Source organism: Alligator sinensis, unplaced genomic scaffold, assembly GCF_000455745.1.
Source record: "Alligator sinensis unplaced genomic scaffold, ASM45574v1 scaffold983_1, whole genome shotgun sequence".
Taxonomy (NCBI): Eukaryota; Metazoa; Chordata; order Crocodylia; family Alligatoridae; genus Alligator; species Alligator sinensis.
This window is the reverse complement of record NW_005842015.1, coordinates 220,994-237,150: the sequence shown is the minus strand read 5'-3', so window position 1 is coordinate 237,150 and position 16,157 is coordinate 220,994. Positions and strand designations below refer to the sequence as shown.

The window sequence follows — 16,157 nt, the reverse complement described above, 5'->3', positions numbered from 1 at the left end:
GAAAGAGACTCTGTGACAAATTATCACTGGGCATTGCAAGTTATTTAGCAGAAATTACATATGGTATTTAGTAGTGGCTGTTTGCAGTCCTTTTTATTAAAATTACTAAAGTGCTCTTTACCTGTTTTGTTTCAGTCTTCACACCTACCTCATCTAAAGATTTATCTTCCAAGGCCATTAAATCTAACAGAGGATTTTTCACTCCTTGAGAGACCATTGTTTTTAACCCTATGGAAGAACAAATACCTCAAATGTCTTTTTGCAAAATGACACTAGACAAGGATATTCATTAAAACTCTGGACTAACAAAGCAATACAATTAAGAATTAAGCAAAATCTAACCCGGATTTGAATACACTGACATAATTCAACAATTATCTCATACAGTATATTGATTTACTATGTACCAAACTAAGACAAAGTATAGATAAAAATATATTTTTTTCTGGAAGAAAGCTTTTGCCATATTTTGAATTGTAGTTTAAATTACCAACATTTAGGATAATCAGACATTTAGGTTTGCAATGAAACAGTACCAAAAAGCACGAAGCTATCTTTTTCACCACAAGAACTCCTATAGCATTGCAGTAATTTATCTTTTGAAATATGTTTGGTGCTTACATACAACTTTTTATGCATGTCTATACAGGTAAGAGATAGCACAGGACTGAAAGTTACTATATCACCCACTAGAGTCAGTCCTCTGTTTTTTACTTGGAAATTATTGTAAGAATTAATTCAACTAACTCCAGATACTTTGTTCTCACACAGTGCTGATCATAATACAATACAAAGATATTCAATAGGGTATTATAGTTCATCTTTAGACAGAAGTTTCAGATAGTATTTAGAACAGAGAATTGGAAGTTCTTGCTAGTTCTCAAATAAGTTGTGTCTAATGAAAAAAATCTTTTTTGTTTGTAAAGCACTTTGGGATTGTCAGATGAAGAGTACTATTTGAATACAAATCATTCAAGTGTTAAAGGAGCTTCATACATATCATGTGTGTAATTTATCAGTTACACAGATGATGAAAGGGAAAAGACAGGATGGGGCTTTAGGCATTTTTTACCACTAATTACTACTTGAAGCAGGAAAGAGAATGGTGATGGTGAATAAAAATGGAACCTACTTAAATGGCCTGCTAAAGAGTCACTTTATCCACTCTATTGAGCAGTGATTCTCAACCAGGGTGCCTTGAGAATGAAAAAGTTGAAAACACTGCTCTAGAGTGGTTCTACACATCACAAAGCCCATATTTGTTCACAAGTCTTAGCTAACATGCCATGGAATGTAAGGTCATTTAAACAAAGCTATTCCCTACTAATACAGTTATGATGGTGCACTATGAAGACTGTTTCAGTAACTCTACCTGGACTGTATGAACTGTGAATAAGTAGTATCCAAATACTAGCATGTTGCATGTACCACGTCTGAGCAGCCAGAGGAAAAACAGAAAAAGCAAGCCCTCACCTTTCTCATCCATTTTGGCACATTCAGCAAAGAGATCTTTTGAACCTGTGTTCACCCTATCCCGATGGAAATAGTGGGATTGGAAAAATCGTGTCCAGAATTCCCTTTCAGTCAGGTTATGTGGAACATTTTCTGCATATTTCATTTTTACTGTAAAACAAACAGTATTAAAAGGTTTTTTTATTCAAAATTCTTTATCGTATATCAACAACAGGCGGAAGGTGGTTGAAGCTCATGTTGAATGGGCACAGGCAGCCTTTGTGAAAGGATAATGAAAATGCTGGCTTTAAGGTAGGGTTACCACACATCTGGGTTTTTCTGGATATGTCCTCTTTTTGAGCCCTCTGATCTCTGTCTGGGTGTTTAAAAAAAAAAAATCTGACCAAATGTCCAGGCTTTTGCTTTGCTCCACTGGTAGGATAAGGGGGAGGGTGATCGGAGGCAGCAGGGAGCACACATGTACCAGCCCGCAGCTGTGGAAGCTCTGATCCCCCTCCCTCTGCTCCCACCAGCAGAGCAAAGCAAAATCCCGCACATTTGGTAAGGGCAGAGGGGTGGGGGCTGGGACAGGGCAGGGTTGGGGTTGCCTGTCCCTCCAGTGGAGGAAAGGGGTGGGGAACCTTTGAGGGCAGCAAGGAACTCTGTGGCCGGATGGTAGCACAGGGGCCAGTGCTCACATGGGCCGAGTGGCCAGGAGATGTTCCGGGGGTGGGGGAAGGGGGGCTGCGGCCAGGCTGCCAGGCAGGGTGCAGCAGCCCTATCCCAGGGTGCAGGGGTGGAACAAGCCTCCCCTTCTTCCTTCCAGCCCATGCTGGGGCCAGGCACACTCCGTTGCCACCTGCATGTATCAGAGCTACCACACTCTGGCCCAGTCTGGGTGGGGATAGCTGGGCCTCCTGGCAGGGTTGGAGGGGGCAGGGGGCTGTGAGTTGGAAGTGAGGGGTATCAGCAGGGATGGGGTGGGGTGGGCGTTGCGGGTCAGGAGTGAAGGGCACCATCATGACCCAGGGCGGCAGGGTACTGCAGTTTGGGAGGGGCAGCAGCAGGGCTGTGGCTCAGCAGTGAGGGGCAACAGCAGGGGCAGGGCACCGGCATGTCACCGCCCCTCCACCATCATATTCCTTCCTCCCCACCCCTCCCCTCCCCCACGACAGGTGTCCTCTTTTTTAGACATGGAAATATGGTAACCTTCTTTAAAGGGGATAGGAACAAAGAACTAAATCCTGGAGAGAGAAACGGTTTTTTGCAGTCTGCTTGCAGTGCACAGAGCCAATTTCGTGGCAGCTCTGCTCCTCGGTGCTGATTGGTGGAGAAGCCCAGGGGGAGGAGGGTCGCAGGAGCAGATGCCATCTTGAAAGCTGGCTGCCTTTTGTGTGACCTTACACCTCAGCACTGATTGGCCAAGATGCCCAGGGAGAAGGAAGGGAAGGGGTGGAGGGTAAAGGATGGATGAGGAGCATCCAACGTTTTGATTACTGGCTGCCCTTTGTGCTACCCCGCCCCTTGGTACCGACTGATGGAGAGGTGCCGGCAGGGGGAGGAGGAATGAGGGAGCAGCCACCACCTTGTCTGCTGCCCTTCATGCCATCCTGCCAGCCAGCGCCTTCCCCTCTCAGTAGAGGACCATTGGCTCTCACTGGGCAGCCAGCTCTTTTTCTTTTGTTGTCACTGGTGTTGATTTTATGGACAATTCTGGATTTCATGGTTTCCGTAAAATTAAGTAGGACCTACTTATAAAGGTATTAATTTGGCAAACAGTACTGTTGTGCCTATGCAAGAAGTTTGCAATTCTGGGAATCTAGCTATTTAAAAGGCAGCCACCTATACAGTCTCCAAGGGTGTAAACCAGGGGCGGGCAATTATTTCAGGCAGAGGGCCACTTACCGAGTTTTGGTAAGCCATTGAGGGCTGCATGACAGGCAGCCAGGGGCACATAACTATTCATTTTCTAAATTTTTTAGGGGTCTCACGGGCCAGATAGGATGGCCTGGCAGGTCGCATTTTGCCCACCCCTGGTGTAAACATGTCACCTCTTGTCACCATAAAAATTTATATTGCACCATAAAGGTTTATATGGAGGGACAAAGCAAAGCATCCATAACTCTTTACTGTATGTACCGCATATGCCCAAATTTGTGATCAAAACAAAAAGATAGTAACAATCTGTGCTGCTTTTTTGTGGCAGACATTTGTTTGCTTTATGGCACTCTCTAACTGTCCCAGGCAGGTGTTCTTTGGTCCCGTGTGTCCTGGGAATTCATGTGCAGGATCAGGCCCATCATGCTTCAAGGATCTCCAGGGTATCTTCCTAGAAGCAGGGAAATTTAGGGCTCCCCGCTTCCAAAGACACACCCAGAGATTGGCAGGAGTTTTCACCCAGGAACAAAACCAAACCAAACCAATGTCAGCATCAAGGTCCAGTGGCGCATGTCTAAGTCATAAATATAACAACTCTCTCGTAAAACTGGTAAAAGTTATTAAAACAGATCCCTTAAAAGGAAAACCCCTCTGACTTTAACATTTAGTCCATCAAACTGAACAATTCAAAACAAGTTCTCTTTTCTAGACATAAGATATTACCAAAAGCTAAAAAACACCCCTCCACTGAATTAAGGGTGTGATAATATAAATAGCCTAGAAGGGAGTGGGAAGGGAAAGAAGGCAGGCTATATGGTTTACCAACAAAAAGTATAGTATTGGACTTGAGAGATCCAATAAGACAACAAATAGTATGCTGTATAACAAAAATTAAAATTCATTATTTTGCTTACCTGCGGGATATGTTCTAAATATGGATTCAATGATATCGGAGGTTAAGTTATACCTCAGACCATTGCAACCATCCGTTTGAGGCCGAACATCAGCCTAGAGAATAAAAGAGAAGAGGATGTTTAAACTATGCAGGAGGGAAACCTATTAGTTCTAAATTATGGCAGTGAATGGAGAAGAAAGAAGCCAGATCTCTGGCAGAGGAAACTTGTTGCAGAGAGAGAGTAATACTCTCCTCTCACATCCCAATATATTTGGCAGTGTGTAAATGTGTGAGAGTAAAATCATTATTTCAACTGTTTTCACAGCTTAGAACCAATACTTGAGTTGGTATTTTAAGAATTATATTAATGAAAATCAATTAAATAAACTTTACTTAAGGTGAAATGAAAAGCAAAATTGAAGCAATTAGAGGACTATGCTGGATTTGAGATGCTCATATTTTAATATTCTAAAGCGGTTAGAAGGTATTTGTCCATAGTAAGACTAAACTGCATGTATCCCTTTAATTGCCTACTCTTCTGTATTTCTGCCTCATGCAAAGTAACAATACACTAGTGAATTTAATAAGTTAAGCATTCCACAGAGATCCGAGGCTATTGTACACAAGATTTAAGAAAAGGAGCCATTCATTATAACCAAACATTTTAAGAATTTCAAATATGAAGACATGCCTTACTACAATTGCAAGCTACCTCCCATAGCCACGCTTAGTGGCATCTATCAATCTCTATACGAGGTTCCGATGTAAAATCACAGTATCTTTTTCAGTCATTAGCAGGGGGAGCTACAAGGTAACTTTCTATGCCTTTTCTCTTTACCATACAAATGAATCCCAGTTTCCACACTAGGATTATTTCCATAAGTGTAGTGAAGTTGTGCTTGCTTTTATGGATGTATTTTTACTTGAACCAGGAAAGGAGAATTTAAAGTTTTCTTGGAGAGAGAGTGCGCATCTTCTGATGGGTGGTTTTTAACTTCTAGTTGCTGGATTTTTGGTTGTAGCTGTGTTGGTCTAAGGACACAGGCAAAGTTCTTTGGGTAGATGTAATATCTTTTATTAGACCAGATGAATAGTTGGAAAAAAAGTTCTTTGCAAGCTTTCAGGCACAAATCACCTTTCTTCAGGCATAGGAGTCTCTGCTGTTCTGAACTCCAAGGAATTTCTAGTTGTCAATTTTTCATTAAATTGAGTAATAGTGTAATTTATACAATTATACATTACTAACATTTTGAAACTACTTATATAAAAGCTCTGGCAGAAAAAACCCATTAAATTAATTTGATAACTAAGATTCGTATACATTTGAACATCACGTGATCACTAGGGAAGATATACAGAGAGCTAATAGGGGGATGGCAGCTCTATAAAGGACAAAGACATCTTGACTTGTGCAATTACTGTTTCCTCCTACTTACAGTTAGTCATTGTAGCTTGGCAGGGAGTTTCTAACTGAAGAATCATATATTTAGTAATTTTGTTGCAGAGGTAATAACATGCTTCTGTGGGGCAGACAACAAGATGATAGCCTCTGATGCATTTGTATCAGAAAATCAGTACCAATAAAAAATTTAGAAATTTATTGTGGCCTGGCTTGTGCATGTAAAAAGCTGCAAAAACTTTAGTTATATAGATGACTATTGGAACAGATTCCCTTCCAATTTAAGACAGGAATAGAAAACATCTTTGAAGCAAGAGATAATAGCTATAAATCTCTTGCTAATAAACTGACCCCTGCTGGACCAAACCAGGAGCTTGCCTTTCTGTTCTATGGAAGACAGATCTACTGTGAAGGAGGAAAATATTAATGTGTTTTGCCTGTTGCCTTAAAGGGTTTCAGTTCTCAATTGATATTCGACATTTTCCTTAGGGAGAATTTCTGAATATTCCTTGATGGGGTGTCTATTATTAGCGATAAACTATCCAAATGCAGGAAAAACAAACTTAACAGAGAGGGATACCAGAGGATTAACAGAAATAAATAAAACAAAATGTAAGTGGGTGGGCAGTTTAGCCTTGCCCAAAAGCCACAAAAAATGTATTTTCCAAATGTTTTGCTTTATAGCCTAATATTTTGCTATTAGAAAGGTTCAACATACCAGAAATGCTGCAGAGATGCCCACATCCTGCTTATTATGTGCCGCAGAACTATCCACTGCATTCATGCTTAAACGGTTGGCCCAGAATTCCTCAGCACTGATTACCTGGCTCACAACAAGGTCTTTATAAAGCTGAAACAAAACAGGATCTTCTTGCAGCATTCTGGTAAAAGAATAAATAGAACTGAATCACTCCAAAATACTTCACCAGGATTGCCATATCAATCTAGCATGGGTTCAGCAAGGAAAGAGATTGCAAGAGTATAAGAAACACAGAACACTTTGACAGCAAAGTTACAGCTAGACTTACATGCGACACTGGTCAATCTCAATAGCAGTATGTGTGTCAAAGGGAACAGAGGAGAAAGAACGAAGTTGCTGGCCAAGAGATAACTTTAACAAAGGGTGGGGGGAAGAAATGTCTAGACAGGCCTGAATACAATGTACAGGCCAAAAAAGAAAAAAGTGTGCACGGTATACTTGTGTATACTGTATACACGGTATACTTTCGTATATGTATACCATGCACACAGTATAGATGTGTGCACGGTATACTTTCCAGATGAATTTTTTGGTCAGCAATGTCCGCTGGGCTCAAGGGCATGAAGGGCAGAGCAGACTCAACTACCATATCATCCAGATGTTACAGGCACCCACACAGTAGCAGAGAGGGATGAAAGGCTGTGACATTTACATGGACAGCATGTCCTGAGGAACTCCATTACTGGAAAGAAACTGAGCACTTACCCATCTGTGTGTGTCAGTGCCTTGATGCAAGAAGTGGATACTTGGAGTTCAGTAAATAACTTGCATAGGTGCACTTCTACCAAAAGCAGCATTGGACCTAAATACTTCTACTACAGGAGTGGTTTAGTATAAATATGGGCTGAACTGCCAGTAACCCCCTTGCAAGTGTCTGTATCTGGGTGTTCCTTACAAGGAACCTGCAGAATTGCTGGAGTCCTGATATGAATTTGCAGGGGGGGGGGGGAAAGGAAGAGAGGTCCATCTGTTAGCTATTGTACAGCAAATCTTAAATGGAGCAACATACTTATTTTCTCAGTAAATGCTGAATCACTTCACAGAAAGCCTGAGGGATTCAGCCCTTTACAAATATGAGAAAGACTCTGTAAGTAGGAAGCATCTTCTCCCGCTTGTTAGCATGTGACTTGAGGAATGCTAATAAATGACTGACTTGGTTTAAATGGAAAGCTGGAATCCTTGGATGCAGTCTAAGTAATAACTTACTTCTAAGGAATATGGCATAAAAAGGTCATGCCATGAGGATGCCTATCCCCCAATTTTTAATCGGATGTAACTGCTACTAGAAAAGATGTTTTCATAGTTAAGGGCAACAGAAAGCATGTTGCTATGATTTCAAGTTGCCTATTACACCTACCAGAACCACATTAAGGCCCTATGGAAGGGAAGGCTCTTGCAGCTGTTAAAGAAAACCTCAAATATAGTCCCCTAAAGAATTTCAACAGTGGGATGGGGAGGCTGTGAAGGGCAGCTGATAAGCAGAAGTTCCTTGTAAAAACATTTAAGTGTGTACTCCTTCAGATGGTATAGTTGTTTCTAATTTTTAGGAATGTTTTGATGTTTAACACTGTGTGCATTCAAATCCTGTTAGCCACCATCTTGAATACAAGTCCATTTACAATAATGGACCAACTATATTCAATTTAGGAAGAAGATTATTTTAGGTAGGAAAGCATTTTAGTAGGTCTTTGTTAAGAGTGCTGGGAAAGAAGGAGATCCCACTGCATCATTTATCATGCTCTGATTATTTGTTAAAACAAAGCGACTTCTAAAACTAATCTGAAATGCAATGATCCTTACAAGCTGCCCATTAATTGCGTGCGTGCATACACACACACACACACACACACAGAGCAAGAGTCAAGCAATCATGCCACAACAGGCATGGTGGAATTTTTTTGCTGCTGAAACAAATACTTCACTGGTAGTGTTACTGTAATACAATCCAAGTCCTGTTCAGAGAAAAAGCTACAGTGTAATTATGAATCAGTGAAGATTCCCACTCTCCCTTTACCTGTTCTTTTCTTCAAGTTCCTTATTAGCTTTCCTCTTGAATTTGGGCAACAGCTGCTGAAGAAGGTCCTTCACTGCATCTCGTTCCTTCACTGCTGTGCTTTCATTGGAGAAGTGGAAGTTGGTTGTGTCCCCTGCATGCAATACCAGCTGAAGCTGAATTTTAGCTTTTCCTTCAGGACTAATTTTCTGGCCTAGATTACATGGGAAACAAATTAGTGAGAGACTGTATTACAGAAACTCTTTCCCTAGAGCAATTAGATAGATATAGTTATCTACACCATGTTATTAAATCCTGGTATGCCACAGATAGGTTGTACTGCAGCATGCGTCTTCCAGCCACAAAAGTGGCACAAATTAATTTGAAAAAGCTAAATCTTGCTTTAAAAAAAATCTAGGACATCCTGGCTTGCTGCTGAGTATTCCTCAGTCTGAAAACCACTTTTGCATGCCTCAGGTTCTACGTTAGAAGACTAACCAGACTTAGAGCAGCCCTCAGGTACCCTCAACTTCTAGGACAGAGAAGTGTTAGAGTCCTACATCTTTTCCCAAAGCCCCAGGAGAAGAAACATATTGGACCTGCTATGGTATTTCTCTATCGCTCAAGGATCCCTCTATACTGGGGCATTGCCCTGCTACCCTGGCATTAGCAAAGTAGTGCAAAGGCACCCTAATGTGTCTCAGGATCTAAATCCCAATCTATAACTGAGGAATAGGAATCAAAAAGGCACTATTAAGATGCTGTGCTCTCTTATTGCACCCTAACAGAACGCGGGGTCATTCAATCCCATCAAACAATAAAAAGGTATCTTTCAACTCAAGAGAATGCAACTGTTTACTTGGTTTCTTCAGGGACTCTCCAGTCTTCTACATAACACAAGCATTATGATAAATTAAACATCTAGAGAAGATAACAGCTTTACAAAACTTGTAAGGCTAAAATGAACTTGAATCTAAATCACTATTACACTGGTAACTGTCAAAGGTAGCTGTATTTTGGAGTTCTGACTCAACATGATTACTAGCCACACAAATCTTGTGTGTGTTCCAACATTCCTAGTTAAAGAACTAGCAAATGTGTTGTCTAAATTCAGAAGCAGACATCAAGTCTGCAAGGATTTATTTTATTTCTTGCATTACTGAGCATGGCCAAACAGCTCTAAAGTGAGCCTGGCACAGTGCATTTAAGAACTACATAAACTCCAGCAATACCTTGGCTTTAACCTGCACCACCCTACTCGGGTGCAACAGTTTATTAAACAGAGATTATCAATGACATTCAGGAGGACCACAATGAAATGACTGAACTTTAAAAAAAAAATTGTGGTCCTAGAGTTAATTAGAGTGTTAATCAGATTTTCTACAGTGAGAGGCTAGTACAATGAACAGGGACATTTCACACCAACAAGTTGTGCTTTGGTTAGTTTATATCCATCCATGATGTGCACTTTAAAGAAATTCTTTGGCAGCTTTGGATTCACTTCTTACTTGACAGATGATGATGGGCAAAATAGTTGCCTACTAGCATCTATTAAATCCTCTATCTTCCACATGCAGTGACGCAGCTGATTTTTCTACTAGATTGCAATACAGATTTCTGTACCCAACTTATTACAGAAACTACTGCCAAACTGGAAAAGGATTTTTTTTAGAAATTTGAGGGAGGTCTGCATTAAAATGCTGCCTGCAAACCTTCTAAATTAGAGGACCCTCTGTGACAATCCAAAGAAACTGGAATCCACGTGCTCATGGATACTAGAGAAGGTAGGCTCATGAAAGGTCCAAAGAGTCAAAGACACTTGCAAGTTACCCAGCTATTCCACAGGAGATAAAGTTTGATTCTTATTTAATTACCAATACCATGCACACACTTATTACAGATAAAAAAGAAAAAGCTTTCACTTACATTTTATGTCTGCGTACATATGGCTGACTGTGAATCGGTCTTTGCCTTCAGGTGCCCAGGCTATCCGTTCAGCCATAAGGTAGAGAGCCCCATCTTGCTTCTTTTGACGTACCTTCTTCACTATCAGTAACACTTCTTCAGAAGAGGTTGCCATGATGGCTATAAGGTGCTAATTAAAGCATAGGGTACAACTGGCCACTTAATTCAGTATTCATTCATATCACTTCTATGACACTATTTTTCCAGTATTTCAACTTGTTTCCAGAGATCAAAACTTGAATTTATGCATTAATACATTATCCTATATAGACATTTACCAGTGCTCAAGCCAGGAACAAACATACATCAAACTCTTCTGCAGAGATGCAATGTGTTTTTAAATAGAATATAGCCATCTACATAAACAGCCATTTTCCAATTATATTTCTAATGTTTGAGTTCCAGCTACATGTACAGTCCATATGTCTATCTCTACATATAACTCATGTTTTCTATTTACCTTTTTTGTGTTTCTCTATTTGACAAACCAGTTCGGAAAGAAGCCAATACCTGCAAAAGAAGTTATGTTCCAAATCTCCTAGGGCATTTAACGAAGTTTTTTTTCCCCCTAAAGATCTCCTTCCTTTTTCTAAGAGAGAGGAGGAAAAGGTACCAGGAGACTTTCAGGCTCTTAGCTCTATGTCCTCTCAATTAACAATAAAGTGAACCAGTTACTTTTGTCTTCCACCAGTTAGAACTATGCAGGGCTTCAACAGGACTTCTGGCATAACTAACCGGCCTACTTTTACCCCCAAAATATTCTGGGTCTCATCTTGCTCCCATAGAAAAGAATGGGGATTTCATCAGTGACTTCAACAAGCGCATTTGTTACTATGAGTAGGGTAGAGAGACAACAAGCATCCCTTTCTCCTTCAGTTTCCAACAGCATTCTTAAGTTTATCAAGAGAATCACTGAGTACCAAGTGAACTAGCTTCATCACTATACCTTACATACCTATCAGAATCAGATGAGTCTTCCTCAGTACTATATCTGGTGCTTTTCTATATTCTGTTTGTTCTACTCCTGTAGTTGCATCTGTGCCATGTACCTGGCTGTCTGTTGTGCTCACTTTGCTGCCAACACGCTGAATACACATAACTGCATTTTCTTACATTTGAAGCATGGGGTATGCCTCAGAACTTCAAAAGAACATTTGTACTCTACCTAATGCTAATATGCAACAAGATCAGGAACCAAAAAGCAAGCCCACTCATTTATGGGCATGCTTTTACCAGGATCTTTAAACGAACTGGATATTTTTCACATTCAGTCCTGACCTTCAATATTGATCATTACAAAAGAACAGCACTCTGCTGCTCAGTGAAGATCTTGGAAGCTGAACTATCAGACAAGATGCGTTAGATAAAACATTTAAGTGGAAAGACCTGTAAGAATAAGATGCATTTGCACTCAAGCCTTGAAACAATACCACTTAGATCAACAGGAGTTTTGTTATTTACTTCAGTAGAAGAGAATTGGATCCATGAGCATTTTCTTTACATGTCTTGAAAGAGACAGTGTTACTTACTGGTAGTATATTTGGCAGCTAGGGTACAACGTTTCTGAGTTCTGGTAATACTTCAGTTTGTAACAGACTAAAATCACAGCTTGCAGGTTAACCCCCATCAAAATCCCATACCACTTTCTTGTCTCCTAATACCATTATTCTGTAACTGACTGTGAACAATTGAGATAACCCACTACCTTCAGACTAGCCATTATTTTTTCTTGGTATTATTTAGACTCGAGAACAACTGCTTGAAAATTGAAACCTTCCTGGCTGAAACCTCAGGAATTTTTACCCCTGCTAGTTTCCAATTTGTGCCTTTCAAAGTCTTCTGTTTGATTTTGTTTGTGCATTTTGATGTTTCGTTGAATTAAAATTCTTTGTACTCTAATGAATTTGAGGTATAGGAGTCATCACTAAGGACCATAGAATTAAAACTGCACTGAGCTGAATTAACTGAATAATTTTTTTTTTAATATTTAGATTCCTCCTGTGGTGCACTATTAAGCTTTTCTGCTATCCTGTTTCTTCTGCACACAACTGGTTTTTCAAATGAGAAAAAAAAAAACAGTTGCTGGTGACCTCTTTTAAAGATGTAATGTTTCTGGTATACCATTCTGCAGTGTGCAGCTTCTGAATGCGCAGTATCCCACAAGCGGCTCTTTCCATTTTCTGGAAAATTAACTGCACTAGGTCAGTGCTTATTTTTTGCCTTTCATGTCACTGTAAAGAACTGCAGTTTAAAGATAACATAACTCTGCCTGAAGATTGTTCACAAGCAGCAAACATTATCCAAAATGGAAACCTTCCCCTCCTGTCCAACCCCCTTTTTACACTGAACCAAGAAAAATATCAATATATCCAACTACTTCTCCCTTAGCTACTAGGGAGGATGATGGTGTACTAGGCTTTTTTCTGAGTTTAGTCTTGAGACTGTTCCAGTGGGAGGGCTCTGTATTTTCTATCAGCCTCCAGCTAGAAAGAACGTGTTACATTTAACAGGCAGACAAGGTTCTTTGGGTAAATCTGGTATCTTTTATTAAATCAACTCAAATAGTTGGAAAAATTCTTCTTGGCATTTTTTCAAACTATTTGAGTTTGTGTAAATCTGATATCTTTGTTAGACCAAGAACCTTGTCTACCTATGTCCTTAGACCAACACAGCTATGACCTATACCTCTGTTTATATTTAAGAGAAAAGCGTCTGCTTTTACTCCTGCTTTAAGCATTTCCTATTTACTGTGAAGAGGAAAAAAGGTCCCAAACATCATTTTGGGGATATGCCTCATCTTGAAGAACTCCTTTATTAGACTGCTGCTCTGCAGTTTTCTTAGGCAGCAGCATTGTGAAAACAATGCAATTCTTCACAGCATCATTGCTGCTCACAGGGGTCTGAACTGCAGTAGTTAAGCTGACAAAATTTTAATTTACTGGTGTCTGGCAATGATGTGAGGTAGCAACAGAGGCACTAGAGTAGTCTGGTCACAGACTCCGGGGGGGGGGGGGGAATAAAGTACTTTTTCATTTTATTCCTGTTTTATGAATTAAGGATTACTTTAACAACCAGGAAGGCTAGAAACTAGTTATGCTCTTCAGTTACATAGCGGATGATACATTAAAGCGGGGGCTGGCAATGTTTTGGGGCAGAATGCCAAAAACACCCACAATCTCACTTGTAGGATGTTGGTCTGCCAGGGCTGGACAGCAGGGGAGCCGTGTGGAGCCCGATCCTTGTTGTGGCAGTGCAGCCCCAGCCCTTCCATCTGTTTTGAGGTGTGTGCGCCAAGCATAACACCTTCGCGTGCCACGCTCTGGCACCCATGCCAGGGGTTGTCTAACCCTGCATTAGGGTATGCTAGTTAGCCAAGAAAGCTTCCATCTACTGTTGGATAGGGCCTGGAAAATTCCCTTGACAAAGTCATATGGAAATACAGCCATTTTTAACAAGGACAGAAAAAGGACAGTATTTTCTGCTTTTGCAGTTGACATGCGTCTCAGAGTAACTTATTTCTGTAATGTGAAGCTTAGATAAACTTTCATTTTCTGACTTTGAAGTGATAGAACAGGAGATTATATTTCCAAAATGCACTTTGATAAAGAAGCAGTTCTAACCTGTGGTGTATTGCGCTTTAGAGTAGAACACCACATCTCTCCTGGGCACGATCCCTACAGCTATATGCAACTGCTGATATCGCTCACCCTGCTCATGCAGGAGTTCTAGGCTAACAACAACAACAAGACACAAACAAACAGAACAAAAAGAAGCTGAACTACAAGGGTTGTCTTCTGGCCCATTTATGAATATTCTTCTTCTTGCAGTTTAATAGCAAGGAAGTGCAGTATCTGGAAAGGCCAGGATTGGAAAAGAGAAGTGATGAGGGATTTTCTACCTGCCTCCACTGCAGGAGTGCTCCCTTTTTGGAAGATGATGTCAGGCAATGGAGGGCAGCCAGCACCTACTTTTAAGCTACCTGCCTGGCTTCTATAGTTTCTTCCCATATCTTCTCCACCCAGCATTCCTCTTCCCTGCTTCTGCTGCAGTACACAAGTAAAATAGTGGTACCAGAAGATCCAACCCCATTCCCTTACCCCAAAGATCACTACAATAAACAAAAATTGGTGGAGAAAAGAAGCCATCCTTTCACCTCCTTTTAGCTGACCTGATTTGGCTGGGAAGACACGTATTTTGTATCTCCCCCTTAAGCCCTTGTGACAGGCACACCACACCATCCATCCCAGCATATAAATTACTCAGATACAAGCAAGGCAACAAGCTGAAGAACTGGATAACAATCTTGTAGGCCTCCCTATGCTAAAAGTCTGGACTCCTGCCATTATTAGTGGCATCTACATGCAAATGTCAACTTTTGCCTGAAATCAGACAAAAAGGAAAACATGGCTTGCTGTTGCAAGTGGGAGGAAATTAAAATTCTTTGAGGAACCTTCTTCCAGATGTCTGGAAAAAGAGAACTATCACATTTTCTTTGCTCATGAACTACTTTGCCAACCTAAAGACTGTAATTTCCACACAACTACCCAGTGCCAAAACCTTTGAATCCTGAAGTTTCATTTCAGCTACAGTTTCCAAGACACAAGTGAAAGGACTAGTCTTTTGCCCTCTTTTGGCTAGGTTTCAGCTTCTTGTATTCTAGGGCAAAGTGGCAATGCTGCTAGTAAGGCTGACTATCCATTGCATTTCCCTCCCTCCCTTTCCTTCACCTTATGTCACAATCTAATACTGCCCTTTTTCCAAATCCGAATCGCACAGCTGCGTATCGCAGTGTAGTTCCCTATCCCAATCCCCCCAGTCTTTTGCCCTCTTTTGGCTAGGTTTCAGCTTCTTGTATTCTAGGGCAAAGTGGCAATGCTGCTAGTAAGGCTGACTATCCATTGCATTTCCCTCCCTCCCTTTCCTTCACCTTATGTCACAATCTAATACTGCCCTTTTTCCAAATCCGAATCGCACAGCTGCGTATCGCAGTGTAGTTCTCTATCCCAATCCCCCACCCTGGTGCTCCCACCTGTGCTGCCTGCCACACAGCGAGGGAGGTGAACTCTTAGCTGTAATAACAGACCATGTCTGTCAAAAGCAGCATAAACACTGAAGTGGGGCTCAAAGCCCGACCTGCAGAGCTGACTCATCTGGCCCATGGGGCTCTTCAGGGGTCCAGAAACGTGGCAGCACCAATCACCACCTGAGTGTGGCTCTGGGAATGTCTCCAGCAGCAAACGCCACTGCTACTCCCCCACTGCTCAATTCTTGCACCCGGGGGCTGCATCCAGCCTGGGCCAGCATGCGGAGCAGCCGGACCTGGCACTTGGGGCTGGTTTGCAGGCCCAACCTGGCAGCAGGGTCCCTGAACTTGCCAGATCCAGCCCATAAGTTGGCTTTGCCCCACTCCCGCAGCTCTGGCACCACTGCCATCAGGGGAACCCATCTGCTTCCCCAGGAGCAGGAAGGGAGAAAACTCTGCAGAGGCTCCTGGAGTGGCAGCCACAGCCTCAGCCCGCCCCTACCCGACCAGCCAGGCGCTCCCTGTTGGGCGGCAGATGCCTTCCTGGAAGCAGCTCCTACCTCCAGCCCTACGGGTTGGTAAACGGGCTGAGAACCGTCCACCCCCCATGAGTACCCCTCTATCGCCCAGCCCCCCGGGCTCAGGTGCCTTGCAGGGGAGGAGGGGGTTCGTGCCTCCCGGCTGCTAAATCCGCCCCGCGCTCCCCGGGCTCCTACCGTGCGGACGGCTGCGTCACGGGGCGCTGCTGCGGCGGGGCGGGGCGGGCGCTACAGGCGGGCGGTGCCGGCGCCG

The 16,157-nt window shown here is 42.0% G+C and overlaps 1 protein-coding gene across 4 annotated transcripts in view; it reads right to left on the bottom strand.

Moving 5' to 3' along the window:
- The window catches only part of GTF2H1 (general transcription factor IIH subunit 1), a 31,294-nt gene extending 15,152 nt beyond the window's left edge, over positions 1 to 16,142 (bottom strand). The window contains exons 1-8 of one of the 4 annotated variants that reach the window (XM_025202112.1): positions 16,082 to 16,134; positions 10,803 to 10,852; positions 10,304 to 10,472; positions 8,399 to 8,591; positions 6,343 to 6,505; positions 4,245 to 4,338; positions 1,474 to 1,623; positions 149 to 228 (exon numbers count right to left, since the gene is read on the bottom strand). In XM_025202112.1, the coding sequence (XP_025057897.1) occupies positions 149 to 228; positions 1,474 to 1,623; positions 4,245 to 4,338; positions 6,343 to 6,505; positions 8,399 to 8,591; positions 10,304 to 10,457 (834 nt within the window). In that variant the 5' untranslated portion in view covers positions 10,458 to 10,472; positions 10,803 to 10,852; positions 16,082 to 16,134. Of the gene's footprint in view, positions 1 to 148; positions 229 to 1,473; positions 1,624 to 4,244; positions 4,339 to 6,342; positions 6,506 to 8,398; positions 8,592 to 10,303; positions 13,503 to 16,081 lie in introns of those variants that run through there. The other 3 variants (XM_006022004.3, XM_006022005.3, XM_025202111.1) reach the window with 3 other exon arrangements.
- Positions 16,143 to 16,157: the final 15 nt, after the last annotated feature.